The following is a 21087-nucleotide window of genomic DNA, read 5'->3' on the forward strand; positions in this document are numbered from 1 at the left end:
TGTTTTATATTACAAAATACAAATTTAGCTTCTTCAATTCAATCTGCAAAGAAATAAAACATGAAAATATTTAACTTTATTAACTTACGTATTGCCTCAATGTAAATAACAATCTTAGCTTACATAATTAATAAAAATTTAAAATTTGATTGTACGTTATTGCGTTAAGTTTGTGACTAGTACATTTTGGTGATCTCTTGATTACTCGGCTATTCTATTGAAAATGTTAGTAATAAACAGTTCATTATTTTTACTAGTACAAAATCATCCATTTAAAATTTAAAAACATGTTTATAATAAAACAGGAAAGGAAAAGGACATAATGGAAAATTGCATTAAAGGATAGAGAAAAAGGAAAACTGGGTTATAATTGGAAGAGAATTTATATCATAAGGTCATTTAAATGTAACCATGGATTGGTTTCTATAGAAAGATTAACCAATAACCTTAAAAGGAGGACACACAATAAGTAACATTATAATAGTAGTATTAAAAAGTCTTTCCACTAAAAAAGGAAAAATATCCTGTGTTGCCATCCCAAGCCTTGATCCACCCCTCCACATTCTCTTTCTTTCCCCTAGACTAGATTTCATGGTAGATTCTCTCTCTATCTTCTCCATTAATAACCTTGTATTTCTCATTTTCCCATGTTTTCACCCTTCACTCCCTCACTACTACTACTACTACATAAGAAGCCACCCATAAACCATTTTCTCTATGTGAAAAACAACACAACAAATTAAACATGGACTTCATTATCTATCTTTTCCTCTCTTTCTCCATCTCCCTTATCACCTTTCTTCTCCTCCGGGCAGCGGCGGCCGCCCATTTTCGCCGCCGTAAAACCCGTCTCCCTCCGGGAACACTCGGCCTCCCTTTTATCGGAGAAACCCTCCAGCTAATCTCCGCCTACAAAACCGAAAACCCTGAACCGTTCATCGATGACCGGGTTTCTAAATACGGCAATATTTTCACCACCCATATATTTGGTGAACCGACGGTTTTCTCGACTGACGCGGAGACGAACCGGTTCATTTTGCAGAACGAAGGCCGGCTCTTCGAATCTAGTTATCCGAGTTCCTTACAGAATTTGCTAGGGAAGCATTCGCTGTTGCTCATGAGAGGCAGTCTTCACAAAAGAATGCATTCTTTGACCATGAGTTTTGCTAATTCTTCTATTCTTAAGGACCATTTGTTGGCCGATATAGACCGGTTGGTTAGGCTTAATTTGGATTCCTGGACCGGTCGTGTCTTCCTCATGGAGGAGGCCAAGAAGGTAATCTATATCGTCCTACAAAATATTTTTCATTTAAAAAAATCAATTAATTTAAAATTTTGTTGTTAATATTCCAAAAAGGCATATAAAAATTTCAATTAAAAGAGAGTGATAAGTGTATTATTTTAGTGAAATACTCTTTTTTATTAAGCTATTAAATGAGTTTGCAAATACCACAAATATAAAAGATGAGGGAAGTGTCGATTTTTGTAATTCAACGAATAAGATGTAAGCGGCGCATGCCAAGCAAAAAAGGAGAAATGAGTTTTCATGGGTTAGAGAATAAAGAAATGGATAGATGAGTCAGATTTCATATGCTTGGTGTTGGTGGGGTACGTATATCATAAGTTGGGCTAACTTTAGTGTACACCAAAGGAGTAGTATTATGCATGTAATAAGTAGACAGGGGCGCAATATATGGTATGTGGTAGTAATTATCACGAAAGCATAAAACCACATGTGCATGTCCATCAGAAAGAATGTGATGTTATCATTCTCCTTCGTTTTTAATATTATGCCTTTAGTTTTCATCTAAAGTTAGAAGGTTCCATTAGTATTAACAAGTGATGGATGTGCAGATAACGTTTAATCTAACAGTGAAGCAACTGATGAGTTTAGATCCATGCGAGTGGACAGAGAAGCTGATGAAAGAGTACATGCTTGTGATTGAAGGATTCTTCACCATTCCTTTGCCCTTCTTCTCTTCTACCTACCGCAAGGCCATTCAAGTAAGTGGAGTATTATATATATAATTGTGTTTTTGGAGAATATACTACTCCTATTAATTAATGATTGGTTGTTATTCAATTTCAGGCGAGAAGGAAGGTGGCGGAGGCGTTGGGATTAGTGGTAAAAGAGAGGAGGAAAGAGAGAGGAGGAGGAGAGAGATTAAAGAATGATATGTTGGAGGCCTTGTTTGAAGGGGACGGCGTCGAAGGATTTTCAGATGAGGTAATTGTGGATTTTATGCTGGCTTTGCTTGTCGCTGGCTATGAAACTACGTCTACTATTATGACCCTTGCTGTCAAATTCCTCACTGAGACACCCCATGCTCTTTCCCTCCTCAAGGTGCTCTTTCTCTCCCTCTTCTTTTCATGATATTAAGCTTTTGTTAGATTAGATATATGAAATTTATTACAATCTTAAATATATATGTCATTTTTCCTTCAATTGTGTGGTACGGTGATCACTTGATTAATGAAATGGATTAGGTCTTATTTTTTTTAATTTTAAACAGCTAATTTCTTCTCATTGAAATTTGCTGAGGTGCACTTAAATTGGCACGAATACCATGATTATAAATAAAATGTCATGTCACAGTTATTAAAAATAAATGAGCATATTAAAGTTAAATAAATGTTAAATCTAAAAAAATTAACCATCTTTTTGAACACATAAAGATGAAGAGTCATATTATAAAATAGAATTAACTATGGAGACCTAAATAATGATGAATTTTTGCGTAGTGGACCCTAAAGTTGCTACCACATGTTGGTCTTGTTTTTCTTCTTCAATAGTAGATGAATTATCTTCTTATCTAAATTCTCATCCAAGCAGGATCTCCACACATTCCCCGCTCCCCGCCGCCTACAACAATACACTTGGCATCAATATCCACACAGTACAAACCCAAGGAATAATTTCTCCCCCAAAATTTAAAGTCCTCATATTCTCGAAAATGGCAGTCTCCCTTTACAACCAAAAACCTTTGATCTACGTAATTCTTTATTGACCTTTTGCTAGACTCAGTACTCAAGAAACTAAAATCGCGCCACCTTTTAACTTATTTAATTTGTAAACCAATATTTTAAATTCTAAAGTATATTTTTCTTTAATTTTTTTCTTGGGGTGGGGAGGGGTTTTGTTTCTCTCAGCTGGTGATCCTCTATCCGAATCTTCCTCCAATTCCTCGTTTTTTATTTCAATATATTCACTCGCTTTCAGTTTTAGTAAAAGAAAAAAAAAATACTTCGTCATATGCTATGTTCCTTGGATGCATGTTTCAGTTTGACCTTTTTCCTACTCTTATTATATATTTAAATTCAAAATGAGATACACGAATCTTTTAGCTAATTTTTATAGGAATAAAAGGTTTAGCATGTAATTAGGAATATTTAAACCCCAAAAAATGAATATAATTTCATAAAATGGCCTTTGTGGCCGACAAAGTAGAGAGATTGGCAATTGGTATACTCAAGAAAAAAGATTGTTCGGTAGCCCCATGTGTCCCTAGCTAGACTCTTTGTTATATCAACATCACACGTGCATCTAAGTTCATACCACATACCACATTGAATCCAATACCCTTTCTAGAAATATCAATATGCCCCATTACTTTATCTTAATTTGCATGTATTATTTTATTGGTAATTGCTGGTATTATGTGACACAACACAACCCAAAAAGATAAGTGGATATCGAATGCATTTTGGACCCTTGCGAGCCTAACTTGGAAATCTTTAATGTGTTTTTACTTGAAATACAAAAAAGAATTGACGCATTAACATATATTCCCATATGTCCACCTTATTATTAATATTTATATTAACCAATAGAACATAACATAAATTGTAAGTATGTGTCATTAATTGTTGGTGCAGGAGCAAGGCGCTTTTGTTAATTAAAATACTTCTTCTATCCCATTTAGATACTCAGTTCAACATGCTAAACTATTTAAAATAAATTTTGAGTAGATTAGATAAAAGTATTCCTTCTGTTCCAATTTCTGTGATGCAATTCAACTTTCAAGAGGTAAATGAGTTTTTTTTACTATTATTTTTTTCATTTTCCTTTTAAATATTCTGAATTATTAATTATTGTGACTTATAATACTTTTTATGTAGTTTTAAATATGTAAATTTTATTTTAAAAAACTTAGAAATTTTATGTCCAAATTTGCGGTCTAAGAAAGTTGACTTTTGAAATTCAAACGTATCACGTAAAAACGGAGACAATATAAATTACAACTTTTAATAATTTAAAATATTTGAAGAGAAAGTTGTATTAAAAAATTGTTTGAATGTGTCATGTAAAGTGGTACACATAGTTGTTAATTTTTCAATGGAGAGCATAGTTTACATGTACTAAGACATGTGACCTATAGTCAAAAGTTAGGGGTGAAAGTAGTCAGGTAAAGAGGAGAATAGTCAGAGAAAAGCAGTAGCATCTGGTCTATGCTCTGTAGAATAAAGGAAAAAACTGGATAACTAGGGATACAACCACTGGACAAAATGATGTTGCCTTCTCCTTAAAGCCTGAACATACTTTTGCACGCCTACGTTTGTCTTTTTATTTTCTCTTTAAATATTTTATCTAATAAATTGGGTTATTTAGTTACACATAAACCATCAATTTTACATGTTGTAACCTATTGTCTTTCTATATATATGTTGATATAATTTATTATGTGCAGTTACATATAATTATTTGTTTGATGATATAATAGTGCCTAAGTATTTTTTATATTGCTAGTGTATAGAAGCAGAGGTGGAGCTAGCACGCCGGTTACGAGTTTGGTCGAACTTAGTAATTTGGGTTCAAGCTCTGTTTTTTCTTGAGGAAATATATATTATTAATTTAGAACTTAATAACTTAAAAAAATAAAATTTCGACCCAGTAATTTGGGTTCAAGCTCTGTTTTTTCTTGAGGAAATATATATTATTAATTTAGAACTTAATAACTTAAAAAAATAAAATTTCGACCCATTAATTTCAAATCTTTGCTTCGCCCCTATATAGAAGCTAAACTTTTATTTAGTCTTTGCAAAGTTGATTAATTCTTTTATGGCTTCTTAACCTTTTTAATTAGTTCCACTAGGATTCTCTTTATGAATTTTTTATGCATGTCCTTTAAATTTATGTAAACTTATTTTCTTTTTGGTTCATTTAAAAAAGATGAAGCTTTCATAGCCATATTTAAGATCATAAGTTTTAATAGAACTATAGCCACACAAATATTATAATATATTTAAAATCACAAGTTTTATAAATCTTTTGTGACTCGTGCGCTCTCAAATAAGAGCAATAGTTGATTTAGACTATTGTAAGTTGAAAAAGGGAAAGAGTTTAGGAAAAAGGTGTATGCTGATTTTTCAAATTAGAAGTCAGAAAAAGTTGACAGCATATTGGTGAACTTGAACCACGGCTAACTTAGATGACTTGTCAATCTGATTCCTAATTTCTTAGGAGGGTTGAGTCTATTGTCTGCTCTGTGTGTGTTAATTGCAGCCACATGCCCACCATTTTTAACTTTTCCTTTCGTATTACCTCATCCCAATAACTCTGATCTTTGTTCTTTTTTACTCTATCCTTAAAAGCTCAAGTCCCTTTTTTTGCTTTTTATAATTGTAATATGGTTTGATATTTTAGCATTAATTAATTTATTCTCTCGCTTTTCAAGTCATTATTTTAACAACTTGCCTATACCAACTGAAATTCAATAATCTATCAGACTTTTTACGCTTGCTAATTGAGTCGTATTTATTTAATAGAGGAGGAGGAAATAATATCTTTTTTGAACACAATATTAGCCTAGAACTTAGCGAAGATGAATTATTGATTATATTTAAAACTTGTTTTGGCAGGAGGAGCACGAAGAGATCAGGTTAAGAAAAGGTGATGTTGAGTCTCTACTGTGGGAAGACTACAAGTCCATGCCCTTCACTCAATGTGTAAGTGCTTTATTTAACAAACTCATTATTATTTAGCTTAAATTTTCTTATCCGTTCAGCCCTCATGATATACGCCTATGCTTTTATGTTCAGGTTGTTAATGAAACTCTACGAGTAGGTAACATAATTAGCGGAGTATTCAGGAGAACTATGACCGATATCAATATCAAAGGTAAGATGCTCGTCTTCTTGTTGGTGAAAAGGGGCGATTTCCCTCTCAATGTGTGTAACGTGGCACTTCCGATATGACTGTGTCACAATGTCAATAGCAATCAATAGCGTATTCTCGTCTAATGTCATTAATTTGGGGGACGACCAGGCCTATGATTACTTCAATTACCATATGCACTTGTTTAGTCATGACAAGACCATGGTTATGTTCTTCATATGATCAATATTTGGTACTTTATCTAATTGATTGAGTCTTATGATATCCTTTCAGGTTATACTATTCCAAAAGGTTGGAAGGTTTTTGCTTGTTTCCGAGCTGTTCATCTAGATCATGAACATTTCAAAGATGCCCGTACATTCGATCCGTGGAGGTGGCAGGTGCGTCACTATGTCCATATCTCTCTTTTACTACTCTTTCTACCTGAACTCCCCTGTTACCAAAATAAAGAAAAGTAAAACGTTGACTTACATGAATAAACATTTACCAAAACTTCTGTAAACAGAGCAATGCAGGATCAACGAGCTCACCTAATGTATTCACTCCATTTGGCGGAGGACCACGGCGTTGCCCTGGCTATGAGCTTGCTAGAGTAGAGCTCAGTGTTTTCCTTCACCACTTAGTGACTCGTCATAGGTATGTTCGCCTTGCTATGTCGATATCACTTTCCAAACACAAAGTGTAAAGATGGTTTTGTTGGTGCAAATTTTTGCTTTACAGTTGGGTACCGGCTGAACCAGATAAATTAGTTTTCTTCCCGACGACAAGGATGCAGAAGCGATATCCAATTATCGTCCAACGTCGAAGCTTGTTTGACCCATGTAAAGAATGAGGCATCCGTGTTAGCAGAGAGGAGAAGAGGAGTAGAAAGGCACTTAAGGTTGTAGGAAGCAAAGTGGTAGTGAATGAAATTGCATGAAAATTAAATAAGACAATGATATATAGGTCGAGCATATACATAGGAAATTAAATTATTTTGTAGTGAAGTGAAGGAAGATTTTATTTGTTGGTTTATTTATTTTTTTGAGCTAGTGGTTATAACGTAAAGGGCAGGAAATTCTCAGCAGAGACCAGTTTATCACCTTCCTGCTCCCTTCCTCATGAATCCTAAGATTCCTAACTAAGAGAAAACTTAATGGTTTCCAAATGTAAATGAACACAAGTCTGTTTAACGGCATGTAAGCAATTTCATAGGTTGCCAAAGGCGAGCTATGAAACTGCATACTAGCTATGTGGACGGGTGAGATGTGCGCTAGGGGTGTATATGGTTACAAGATGTACTTTCAAATGCGTGTAAAAATTTATTAAAATAATAATAAATACAAATGAATATGAACACATAACTTTAAATATATACTGAACATAAATTTAAGTGTAGATTATTAGATGAGCATCTAGCAAGAGAGCACTGTGCAACTAGATCTAGCGGCAGGTCTATTATGCGAAACTTTCAATAGAGAGGCAATCTCAAACTTTGAGGAAATCAGAAGGGCAAAAGGTAGAATCATCTAAGTTTTCTTCCTAAGTCCTCATCAGTGACGAGGGGGCCAAAAAGTTTATCCCATCCAGAAAAGAATAAGTAGATGAAAGTCATGCAAGAAGAGATGAAATCTCTATAGGAAAACGACATGTACATGTCGAACTTTCAATTGGTAAAAGGCCCTCACGTGCAAGTAGGTCTTTCTACTCAAGAAAAATAAAAATGACAAGTTGGTCAAATACAAAACTCGATTAATGGTAAAAAAACTTCGAACAAAAGAAAGTTGTTGATTTTGATAATATTTTCTTACATGTTGTCAAATGACTTATATTCGAATAATTTTGGGCTTAGGAACTAGTCTAGATTTTGAAGTGGAGCATTTGGATGTGGATTTCTTCACGGAGATTTAGAAGAGGATTTATATGAAGCAGCCAAAAGGATTTGAAATAGCTGGAAAAAAAATATGGTGTGCAAATTGAATAAGAGCCTTTATGGGTTGAAGCAGATACCAAGGAGGTGGTATATGAAGTTTGACTCATTCATGAAAAGTCAAACATAAACAAAGACTTTTTCAAATCCATGTGTATACTTCATAAGATTTTCTTACAACAATTTTATGATTTTGTTGTTGTATGAGGATGACATCTTAATTGTAGGACAAGACAAAGAGATGATTGCCAAGTTGAAGGGAGATTTGTCCAGGTCGTTTGACATGGGCCTAACACAACAAACTCTAAGGATGAAGATTGTTCGGGAATGAAAAAATAGAAAGTTGTGGCTATCTCAAGAAAAGTACATTGAGCGTGTAGTGGAACACTTCAACATAATTAGTACTAAGTCCATTAGCACACCTTTTACTAATCATCTAAAGTTGAGCAAAAAGATACATCCTATAACAATGGAATATGCTGCTATGTGGCTTGAGTTAGACAAGCTGAGAAGGATCTTATGCCACATGTGACTGGACTAATGAGACCATAGCTAGAGTTTCTTATCTTACCAGTCGAAAGTCTGATGTATGCATTGGTATGCACCAGACTTAATATTATCATGCAGAACGTTGTTAGCAGGTTTCTTAAAAGTTGGAGAAAAAAAAAACATTGCATGCAATCAAGTGAATACAAAGGTACCTGAGAGGTACTACGAGAAACTGCTTGTATTTAGAGGATGTAATCTACTCTTGAAGGGTTACACAAATACTGATATGGCAGGTGACTTTGATAAAAAAAATCTACTACTAGATACCTGTTTATATTTTACGGGGAGCTATATCATCGCAGTCGAAGTAATGTTCCATTATAAATAGATCATCATTTCATTCATTTTCAACACACCAAACATTAAGAGCAAAGTATCACAAATAGGGTGTGAGAAAATAATCATGAGAAAAATAGAGAGTGAGTGATATTATTGTAAGGTGAGAATATCAAAAGACGATTATATCTTTGAGTGTTATAGTGGTTTTTGGAGTATTTTACTCAGGCCTATAAGTTATAAATTCCTTACTATACTGATATAGTTGCTCTTCTTGGGGTTGTGAATTTCTCCCTTATTTAGAAGGATTTTCAACGTAAAAATATTAGTGTCGTTGTCACTCTTTTATTGTTATTGATTACATATCTTGGTGCTATGTTAGTATCTCGGTTTTATTATAGTGGATATTATTTTTGTAGCATATTTACTTTCACAATTGATTTCAGAGCACAGGTTCTGTTCGTTCACAAAAATGGTATTCAATATCGATAGTACTATACTTAGTAAGAAAATATCTAGAATAAAGTACGATGCAGTGAAATTCAATGGAGATAGTGGTTTCTCAACATGGCAAGAATGATGAGGGATCTGCTCATCCTACAAGGATTATATAAAGCATTAGATGGTGATGCCAAAAAGCCCGATTACACGAGACTTGAGGATTGAGTTGACTTGGATAAAAGATTTCTAGTACGATCATGTTGCACTTATTAGATGGCGCGATAAATAACATCATTGATGAAGATACTGTGGATGAAATTTATACAAGGTTGGAAAGTCTATACATGTCCAAAATTCTGATAAATAAATTATACCTAAGTAGTTATACGCACTACATATGGGTGAAGGTACAAATTTTTTGTCTCATTTAAATGTGTTTAACTGAGTGATCACACAACTTGTCGGCCTCGTAGAAAAAATCGAGGAAGAAGATAAATTCATCTTGCTTTTGAACTCGTTTCCATCTTCGTACGATAATTTGGCAACAACCATCATGCACGGTAAGATCATCATTGCGTTGGAGAATGTCACATCGGCTCTTCTACTCAATGAGAAGATAAGAAAAAAGCCTGAAAATCCAGGACATGCTCTCATCATAGGAGGTAGAGTCAGGAGTCATCAAAGGGGTTTGAGCAACTATGGTAAATCTTGAGCTTATGAGAAGTTTAAGAATCGATTTAAATCAATAGACAGAAATTGCTACATTTTTGATCAACCAGATCATCTCGGAAGAGATTACCTAAGTCCAAGGAAGGCCAAAGGTAAAGAAGAATGACAACAATGCAAATGCCACGGTATAAAATAATGACAATGTTATTCTTTTCATAAATGAGGAAGTGGAATTCATGCACATGGCATGTCCAGAGTCAGAATGGGTGGTTGACAAAAAACGTCTTGTTATGGCACACCATTTAGAGATCTTTTTACATATATGTAGCAGGCTATTTCCGAATTATGAGAATGGATAACACAAGTTGCTCAAAAATTACGGGGATAAATGACATTTGTATTAAGACAAGTATTGAATGAATATTGGTTCTAAATAATGTGAGGCATATACTTGATTTGCGGATGAACTTGATCTTAGGAATAGCCTGCAACCGAGATGGATACAAGAACTATTTTACAAATTAAAAATGGAGACTCACCAAAAGATTATTGGTTATTGCAAAGGGATTTCTTGTGGCACGTTGTAGAGGCGAAACACAGAAATATGTTGAGGAGATTTTTATAGATTGTGGCTTAGAAAAATGAGCCATATGAGCGAGAAGGAATTGCAGATTCTTGCTAGGAAATCACTAATTCCTTTTGCCAAAGCCACGATGGTAAAACCTTGTGCCTACTATTTATTTGATAAGCAACATAGAGTCTCATTTCAGACATTGTCTCAAAGAAAATTACATATACTTGATTTCATATATTCTAATGTTTGTGGTCTAATAGAGACAAAATCGATGGACAATAATAAATATTTTATGACTTTTATCGATAATGCTTCACGAATATCATGAATTTTCATCTTGAAAACCAAAGATCATGTATTTCAAGTTTTTTTAGAAATTTCGCACTCTAGGGTAAAGGGAGACGGGTCGTGTCACTATCCAAAATCTTCTATAGAAGTCGTGATGGCACCTAATTTCTAAAACTAGGTAAGCCTAACACTTAACGTCTATTTAAAACAGTAAAACATGATATGACATAAAAAAGTTTAATAAAAATGTGAAATAAGAGTAATACAAGCCACAACGGCAATACTCAACAAAACTCACCAGATCTAGGTAATATATAGTCACAAGCTCTAGCTGAATACACAGGAATATCCGTAAATACAGTGCTTTCTGAAATATATAAACATTAGAATTAAAACAAGTGGGTGACTTCGAGGCATGTTGTCGGATCATGCAAGGATACCTTGAAGTCTCCGGTGTACCAAAAGCCTCACTGTTGCTCAGCCCGATCTGAAGTACCTGGATCTGCACAAAAATATGCAGAAATATAGTACGAGTACACTATAAATCGGTACCGAGTAAGTATCAAGACTAACCTCAATGTAGTAGTGACGGGTTCAAGTAGTTTGATACTCACTAGACAAATAACTTGTATAATAAATATATCAAAGAAGATTGGTAATTGAAATATAAATGAAAATAATAATCATAATCCCTTTAGAACATGTAATAACAACTCAGTGTAATAAAATTCATCTTTGACATGAAACATTAAATAGAGGTAAGGCATGTGATAAAATGTCAAATACGGCCATTAACTCAGGCAATTGCAAAACGTAAGCTTTTAAAAATAATTATGAGAATAAAATATCAACCTCGTCTTAACACAATCACAACAATAAGAAGACACCCGGAAATATCACATAGCATCATCAAAATGTCACCCTTATTACGCTGCAATGCACATAACAATGGTATGCACCCTTATTTCGCCACATGCGCATATAGCCATCCTTATTTTGCTGCGTGGGCAACCCGAGATAATGTCACCCTTATTTTGCCCCACGTGCACAAAAATAGACACAATCGCACGGCCAAAAACTTCGTGCTAACACCCCCAATCAATCTGCTCAACTTGTGCACAAGTGCCATGGTACCATAAAAATGATAATGCCAAGTGCCACAATATCACAACAATGGTACCACAGTTTCCTCAAATTGCTAAGTCAATAAAATGATCATGATCAAATAGTCATAAAGGGATCTCACAAGTTTCTTATAAAGTTCATTATCACATTAAGGTATTTTAATAGCCTATGGTCTATTCTAATCAAAACCTGTCACGACCCCAAAATTCCACCTTTAGGATCGTGATTGCATCTAGTCTCTTAGACTAGGTAAACCTGACACATGATTATATTTAGCAGAGATAACCAACTTAACTATTAATTATAAACTGATAAATAACATAACATAAATGAACTGAACAATAGTTATACTTTTTCAAAAACTAGTTGTACGGAGTCATAAGCTCTACTGAGATACCTGGATCTGTACAAAAATACATAGAAGCATAATATAAGTACATCACAAGCGATACCCAGTAAATATCAAGACTAACCTCGGTATAGTAATGACGAGGTTCAAGTTAAGACGCTCACTAATCATATAACATGTGAAAAATATCACGAACCAAAGATAATTAATTATCTAATAGAATTACACACATGGCAGCTCATGCCCACTCTATCAATCACCCTCGCACGACAAAGACCTCATGCCACAATATAGGTTACACTCGCACGACAAAGACCTCGTGCCACAATATAAGTCACACTCGCACAACTAAGACCTCGTGCCACAATATATACCAAAACCGCATGACAAAGACCTCATGCCATAATATATATCACGACCACACGGCAAAGACTTTGTGTCATAACATATACCACAACCGCACGACAAAAAACTCGTTCCACGACATATACCACAAACACATGGCAAAGACATCCTGCCACAATGTATATCACAACCCATGTCAGTTATCAATAATACGTTCAAGAGAAATTCATCAAGAATCAAATAATGTAATGCATGCTAATAACTCCCTTTTTTTATTTTTTCTGTTATGCCACCAAATATTTAACAAAATATGAGATAAAAACTCCACGTAGGTAAATTTACCTTAGCAACTAAAGTAAATGACAGAGATACAGATTAGCACATTGGAAACAACACAACAATATATGTAATGCATGACACAGAAAAGAAGTCATACCACCACACTAACCTCATAAATAAAATACCTCCAGGCCATCACATGTTAACCCTACATAGCCCCCTTGTCTCGCCGCATGCGCAACAATAAAATAAATGCACGTCTTGTCTCGCCACACGTGCATCAATAATTATCCCATCGTGTCTCGTCACATGCGCAAACCTGATATATACATAGAGCCGGTCTTGTCTCATTGTATGTGCTATGTCAATAATAATAATAATAGCATAGCGGAAACCTTGCGCAAATACCCCGACAATCCGCTTAACAAGTCCACGTGTGCCAAAATCACAACAACTCAACATACCAACAATTTTCATTAAGACATCAACTCACAAATCTGTCAACGCAGTGCACAAGGATAATCAATAAGGGAAAAAGGTTGGGTGTTCAACATATATGATAAATTCAACTAACCCAAATAGCAACAATTTCACAAACGCCCAACTTGGACAATTAAGGAAATAAAATCCTAAAACATAATCTCTAACATGAAATATGAACTCAAGTAATCATCCACAATAGAAAACATGCAATGTAGAGATCTCACAATCAAAATAAGGCAATAAGAGAAACCTCGAGTCAAATCCGGTGATAACCAACACATATACGCCATTGTATATACTCATCATCTTATGTACACGTCGTTCACATAGTACAAAAAATGCAATTAGACCAAATCCTACGGAAAAGTTCCCCCCACAAGGTTAGGCAAGATACTTACCTCAAAAGCCCTCAATCAATACTCTAAAAATATTTTCCCTCTAAAATTCACCTCCGCTCTGCTCAAATCTAATCAAAATCGACTTAATAACATCAAACAATCCAAGGGAGACCAATTGCAATTAATAAAGTCAAGATCTTTACACAATTTTTTAAAAGTCAACCCGGGGCTCGCCGGTCAAAACCTTGATCGAAGGGTAGATCTTGACTACCCATATCCCCACGAGTCCAAATATTTGTTTGGTTTTCAATTCCGAGTCAAATTAAACTCTCGAATATCAAATTTTTATTTTTCAAGACATAGTCAAAATCTCCAAAATAACTTCAAATCTCATAATTTACATGTTAAATCTCATAAATAATCATGTTATATAATAAAAAATTGATCAAAATCATTTAACCAATAGTTTTGTATGAAAATCTCTCCTCGAAATAGCCCCCCACCGAGTCTAGGACTAAAAATGTGATAAATGAAGCTAAGTCCCCAAATACACAATATATAACCAGCTGCAGATGTCGCATTTGTGACCTTGAGTACACATTGCTCGCAAAAGCGAACCTTTCCAAACCCTCAGAAGTCGCAAATGTGACATAAAGTCTGCAAATGCGATACAATGATCACAAATGCGGCATGTCCAGTCCCCAACTACCTATCGCAAATGCGATACAAAACCTCGCAAAAGCAGATAGCCTAGAGTCGCAAATGCGACTCCCATATCGCATTTGCGATACATGCCCAGTTCCCCCGAGATTCAAAAAAGTGAGAAATGTCTTGCAAATGCGACCATCTACTCGCAAATGCGAGAACATCACACCAACAAATATCTGAACCTCACTCAGAACTATCTGGAACACATCCGAAACTCACCTGAGCCCCCAAGACTCTACACCAAACACTCACACAAGTACATAACCATCATACAAACTCGCTTTCTCTCTCAAAGCGTCAAAATGACATCCAAAATCACGAATCAGACACCAAAACACATAAAAATCACAATGAACTTCAAGAATTGCTAGAAACACAACCATGTGTCCAATTCCTATCAAACCAACTCGGAATGATACCAAATTTTGCATACAAGTTCCAAATGACATAGGGACGTATTACAAGTACCAAAACCAAAATTCGAACCCGATAGTCATAAAGCAATCCTTGGACAAACTTAGGAAATTCATAAACCTTCAAATTGCCATCTTTCGCCAAAAAGTGCCAAATCAACCCAGGAGTCTCTGAGTCCACTCCCGGGAATACGCCTAAGTTGAGAATCACTATCAGGACCTAACGAAATCATCAAAACTTTGAGAATCATTCTAAAACGGGAATCATACTTTCAAATCAATCTGAATCACTCGAAAACCGAAACTGGCCATACACACAAGTCATAATACATCATACGAAGCTATTCAAGATCTCAAAGCACCGAACATGACGCTAAACTTCAAAATGACTGGTCGGGTCATTACAAAACCACACATAGTACCCTAATACATACTCATCACATCATGTACACATCACTTATCACATCATAGAAATCAACAATTAGGATTAGCACCTAAGAGGTATTTCCTCCATACAAGGTTAGGCAAGATACTTACCTCAAATTAACCAAATACCGATGGCTCAACTTGACCTTCTTCCTGAACCTCATCACACCCTTCATAGGCGGTACTCTTAGCAGAACCCTCTCATACACCATGAATGCCACATCATAAGCCCTCCGATTAGCATAACTCTTCTGCCTAGACTATGCTGTGCGAAGCCACTCCTGAATCAACTTCACCTTCTCCAAAGAATCCTGGACCAAGTTAGTGCCCAACAACCTAGCCTCCCAAGCTCAAACCAACCAAACGGAGAAAGACATCACCTCCCATATAAGGCCCTATAAGGAGCCATTTAGATGCTTAACTAGTAACTGTTGTTGTAGGTAAACTCTGCTAGTGGTAGAAACTGATCCTATGAACCGCCAAAATCAATAACAAAGGAACGTAATGTGTCCTCCAATATCTGAATAGTACGCTCTGACTGTTTGTCCGTCTGGGGATAAAATTTCGTACTCATCTCGACATGTGTGCCCAACTCTCGCTGCACATCTCCTAAAATATGATGTGAATTGCGTGCCTCGATCTAAGATAATAGACACTGGCACACCATGAAGTCGAAAAATCTCCCAAATATAAATGCGAGCCAGTTGCTCTGAAGGGCAGATAGTCATGACTAGAATGAAGTGTGTAAACTTGGTTAGCCTGTCCACAATAACCCACACAACATCAGATCTCCTCAAAGTCCATGGATATCCAACTACAAAATCCATAGTGATACGCTCTAACTTTCACTCCAGAATATCAAGCCTATGAAGCAAGACACTCGGTCTCTGATGCTCGTACTTCACCAACTGACGGTTCAAACACTGAGAAAAATACTCAACAATATCCTTCTTCATCCTCCACCACCGATAGTGTTGCCTCAAGTCCTGGTACATCTTCGCGTCACCCAAATGAATGAAATACCGCGAACTATGGGCCTCCTCAAGTATCCACTCATGCAACCCATCTACATTTAAAACACGGAACCGACCCTGCATTGTCAATACCTATCATCCCCAATTATAACCTCATTGGAATCACTGTGTTTCACCATGTCCTTAAGGAAAAGCAAGTGGAAGACAGTTGGACTACGAAAGCAAGAACTCTGCTGTACTCCGAAATATCTAACCTCACAAACCGATTGGCCGAAGCCTAAACATCCAATGCTAATGGTCTATCTATAAATGGAATATAAGTAGGAATTCCGGAACCCGATCATTAATTAAATTCAAAATGTCAATTCAAAAAGTTAATCCGGGCCTGCACCCCAGAACCAAACAAAAACCACACATTTCGAATATATGTTTTTCATCCAATTCCAACCTCAAATCGACCCTCAAATCACCAAGTCTCACCCTCCAAAATCATAGTAAAAAATCCATATATTTCACCTTGAATTCTCGTAAAGTAGGTGTAATAATCAATGGTAATCAATATCTAACACCAAAAGTAAGTAAAGATCACTTACCCATTCAATTGTGAAGAAAAGCACTCTAAATTCGCCCCTAGCTGAGCTCCACAACTCCAAATATGGGAGAAATAACAAAACCTTTCTAATATAAAACTTCCCAACAAAACCTCACCTGCGGTCTACTTAGTCACACCTGCGATGCCGCATCTACGAAAAAACCATCGCTGATGCAGAAATGACAAACTTCTCGTCTACACGCTTCTGTGGACCCCAAGCCATTTCTGCGGCTCCGCTTCCGTGGAAGAATTTACGCACCTGCGCACCATGGTCTACATCTGTGGACTTCCTCTTCCATCCTCTTCCTTCACACCTGCAGCTCCGCATTTGCGGCCAAGCCCTTCGCAGACGCAAAAACACCAGAAGATCATAGTCTTCAGCAATGCCAACAAATCCATAAATGTTCTGATTATAATCTAAAACAACAACGGGGCCTCCGGGACCCTGTCCCATCATACCAACCAACCCCAAAATATAATAGATACCTACTCGAGGCCTCAAATCACCCCAAATAACTTCAAAACCACAAATTGTACCTCAATTCAAGCCTAAGGAAACTAATGAACTTTTCAAATTCAAAACTTATGCCGAAGAAGCCTAATAAACTTGTAATGACCTCAAATTTTACATGCAAGCCCTAAATGACACAACATCACAATTCCAACTCCCGAAACCAAAATCCGAATCCGATACCATAAAGTTCAACTCCCAGTCAAACTTAACAACCTTCCAAACCTTCAACTTCCCAACTTTCGCAAAAAGCACCATCTGAACCTACGGACCTCCAAATTCACATCCGGATATACGCCAGTTCAAAATCACCATATGGGTCTGTCGGAACCATCAAAATACTATTCCAGATTCGTCTACACAAAAGTCAAGCTTCAGTCAACTCTTAGAACTTAAGCTTCCAACCTTGGGACTATCCCAATTCACTCCAAAACCTCGCCGAAACTAAACCAACCACCTCGACAAATCACGTATCTACAACTACACATAAGAAAGGCATCAAATAGGAGAAACGAGGATAAAATAGTCAAAAGGACCGACCGAGTAGTTACATTCTCCCCTTCTTCAATAAATGTTCGTCCTTGAACGAGTATATTGACATACCTGAAGTGCCAAAATGGTGAGGATATCGGCTCCACATATCATGCTCGGTCTCCCAAGTCACCTCCTCAACCTGTTGACCTCTTCACTGAACCTTTATCGATGTAATGTTCTTTGACCTCAAATAAATGACCTGCCTGTCAAAAATAGCCACCAGGTCCTCAACACAGGTCATCATTATCCAATTGTACTAAGATAAAACCTAGCTCATGTGACGGATCACCATAATACATCCGGAGCATGGAAACATGGAACACCGGGTGAACTCCGGATAAGCTGTGTAGTAATACAAGTCTCTAGGCCACGTCACCAATTCTCTCAAGAATCTCTTAAGGGTCAATATACTGAGGGCTCAACTTGCCCTTCTTCTTGAACCTCATCAAACAATTCATAAGCGATACTATAAGCAAAACCCTCTCATCCACCATGAATTCCACATCACGAGCCCTTCAATCAGCATAACTCTTCTGCCTAGGTTGCGCTGTGCGAAGCCACTCCAGAATCAACTTCACCTTCTCCAAAGCATCATAGAAAAAGTTAATGCCAAACAACCTAGCCAATATATCGAGGGCTCAACTTGACCTACTTCCTGAACCTCATCGCACCCTTCATAAGCGATACTCTTAGCAGAACCCTCTCATCCACCATGAATGCCACACCGCAAGCCCTCCGATCAGCATAACTCTTCTACCTAGACTGCAATGTGCGAAGCCACTCCTTAATAAACTTCACCTTCTATAAAGCATCATGGACCAAGTTAGTGCCCAACAACCTAGCCTCCCAGGCTCAAACCAACCAAACGGAGAAAGACATCGCCTCCCATATAAGGCCTTATAAGGAGCCATTTAGATGCTCAACTGGTAACTGTTGTTGTAGGCAAACTCTGCTAGTGGTAGAAACTTATCCTATGAACTGCTGAAATTGATAACACAGGCACGTAACATGTCCTCCAATATCTGAATAGTTCGCTCTAACTGTTTGTCCGTCTGGGGATTAAATGTTGTACTCATCTCGACATGTGTGCCCAAATCTCGTTGCACATCTGTTGATACCTAATTTTCCCTATATTTTTATATGCATAAATACCTTCAAAATAGCATATACATGCATATATAAGCATGCACAAGGTTTTTATAATTTTTCCCATAATTTTAAGGATTTAAATTGATTTATTTCCTTCACTTTTATTCATAAAATCCCCAATAATTATCCCTCAAATTATTGTTGTGGTAATTTAGTCATTTAATTTCTATATTTATGCCAAAATATGGTTAAAATATTTTTATGCATTTTTTTATAATTGTATTTCGCATTTTTAAAAGCTAAATTGCATATAATTGCAATATTAGCCCCATTAATGTATAATTCCATTTATATGCGTGAAATTGATCTCCTTTATTTTTAAAATGTTAAATATCTATTTTAAACCATTTTTGTACCTGAAATTAGTTTTTAGAAATTATTTATCATTTATTATAAATTATATAGGGAAAATTGGCTATTTAAAATATAGCCAGATTTGCATTTCAATTGTGGCCCAATTTAAACCCAACCCCAGCCCAATTTTAGATTAAAAACACCCGACCCAAACCATGAACCCGCCTACCCGACCCATCAAATCCTGGCCGTTGATCTAAAAGATCAATGACCCTCGTCCGTTCTTACCATTTTTTATTCCAACGACCCCCTAACCCTATCTCATTTCCTAAATCTACCGCCTCTGTATTATCTCATCTCCTCTCCTCTCTCAACCCCTCAACCTAACCCTAGCTTCTTCAACACTGACTCCCTTCTCCGGTCTTCTCCGGTGATCTCCCTTCAACTCCTAAGCATCCAATGGCTTCTCTATTGCCATGCTCGCCTTCTCTATGGCCTTCATGGGCCCTGGGCCACGCTGACTTGCATCTAGAGTTTTCCATCTGGTCTATTCTTGGCTACTTCAGTATGATATCAAGCGAAATCATGTTGTACTTGTTACGATCCTTGAGATTTTAGACAGGTTCTTTCATCTCTACTCGGGTTTCTTCTGAAACCCTAATTTTTGCTTACATCTCCTAGATTTGTACGATTTTTAAATGATTTGAGTCTGTTTCTTTGATGTTTTACACTATCCTTGTAACTCTTTACAAGAATCATCGATTTCAAAGTATTTTCACCTTCTTCTCAAATTAGGGTTTTCGGAACTTCTTCTAAAACTTTGTTTAAACCGATTCTTTATGTTTAAACTTCTATCTCTTGCATATTTTGACCGATTCTATGATTTTACTACCTGTTCAACTTGCCTATGTTGAAAACCCTAATTTATTAGTTCTAATCTTGGGTTTCTGAGTTTTGTTTTGATAACGTGTTCAGTTAATCTATATGTTTCTGTGATTCTGTGATTTTACCCTATGATTGCTTGTTAAGGTTCCTAATTATGGCTATCCTTGCCTATTGTGTGATTTTACCCTATTTTATTCACTAACGTTTCTGATTCTTCACTTCTCCTACATGTATCATGCTTATTCTACTAATTCAGAATATGCTCTACATGAATCCCTAATTTATTTATGATTTTTGTCCTACTCAACCTCTTAGAGTTCTGGATTTTGCTTACTATGTGCTTGCTCTTATAAAGTTGTGCTAAATCAGTGTTATTTTCTACTTTTGAATCCTTGAGTCTTTGTGATTGATCTTTCACTGATTTCGCATGATATCTCTACTGATTTTTAACCTTGTAAAATATTTGCTGACCTTATTCTACGGTCAATTATGCTATTAATTGATTTCTTAAGTCTTTTCCTTGATTGAAATATGCTGAACCTAGCCTCTATTACATGTTGGGTACTTGTACTATGCAGAAAATATTTCCTTATTTGTTGTGCTCAACCTTATACGATTTCCTTCCTTATTTGCCACATGTTTATTACCATTTGAAGTTGACTCCTCAATTAAAGGGAGTGCTTACCTTGATTTCACGACTGATTGATTCTAAGTCCCCATAATTACTGATGAACTTTGATTTTTACCTTATTTGCTACCTGCTTTCAAACTATATATACATAGTAGGGGTGGGCATATATCGGGTAAAACCGATAACCCGAACCGTTAATTACTTATTGGGTTATCGGTATTGGGTTATTG

At 36.2% G+C, this 21087-nt stretch overlaps 1 protein-coding gene across 1 annotated transcript; it reads left to right on the forward strand.

The window, feature by feature from the left end:
* Positions 1 to 553: 553 nt before the first annotated feature.
* Positions 554 to 7181, forward strand: LOC104236880 (3beta,22alpha-dihydroxysteroid 3-dehydrogenase). The gene is made up of 8 exons (XM_009790927.2): positions 554 to 1276; positions 1855 to 2004; positions 2090 to 2344; positions 5860 to 5946; positions 6040 to 6118; positions 6389 to 6495; positions 6621 to 6751; positions 6836 to 7181. The coding sequence occupies exons 1-8, from the start codon at positions 746 to 748 to the stop codon at positions 6945 to 6947; spliced, it is 1452 nt and encodes a 483-aa protein (XP_009789229.1). The 5' UTR covers positions 554 to 745; the 3' UTR covers positions 6948 to 7181.
* Positions 7182 to 21087: the final 13906 nt, after the last annotated feature.

The sequence above is a fragment of the Nicotiana sylvestris genome, chromosome 3 (assembly GCF_000393655.2).
Source record: "Nicotiana sylvestris chromosome 3, ASM39365v2, whole genome shotgun sequence".
In the NCBI taxonomy this organism is placed as follows: Eukaryota; Viridiplantae; Streptophyta; class Magnoliopsida; order Solanales; family Solanaceae; genus Nicotiana; species Nicotiana sylvestris.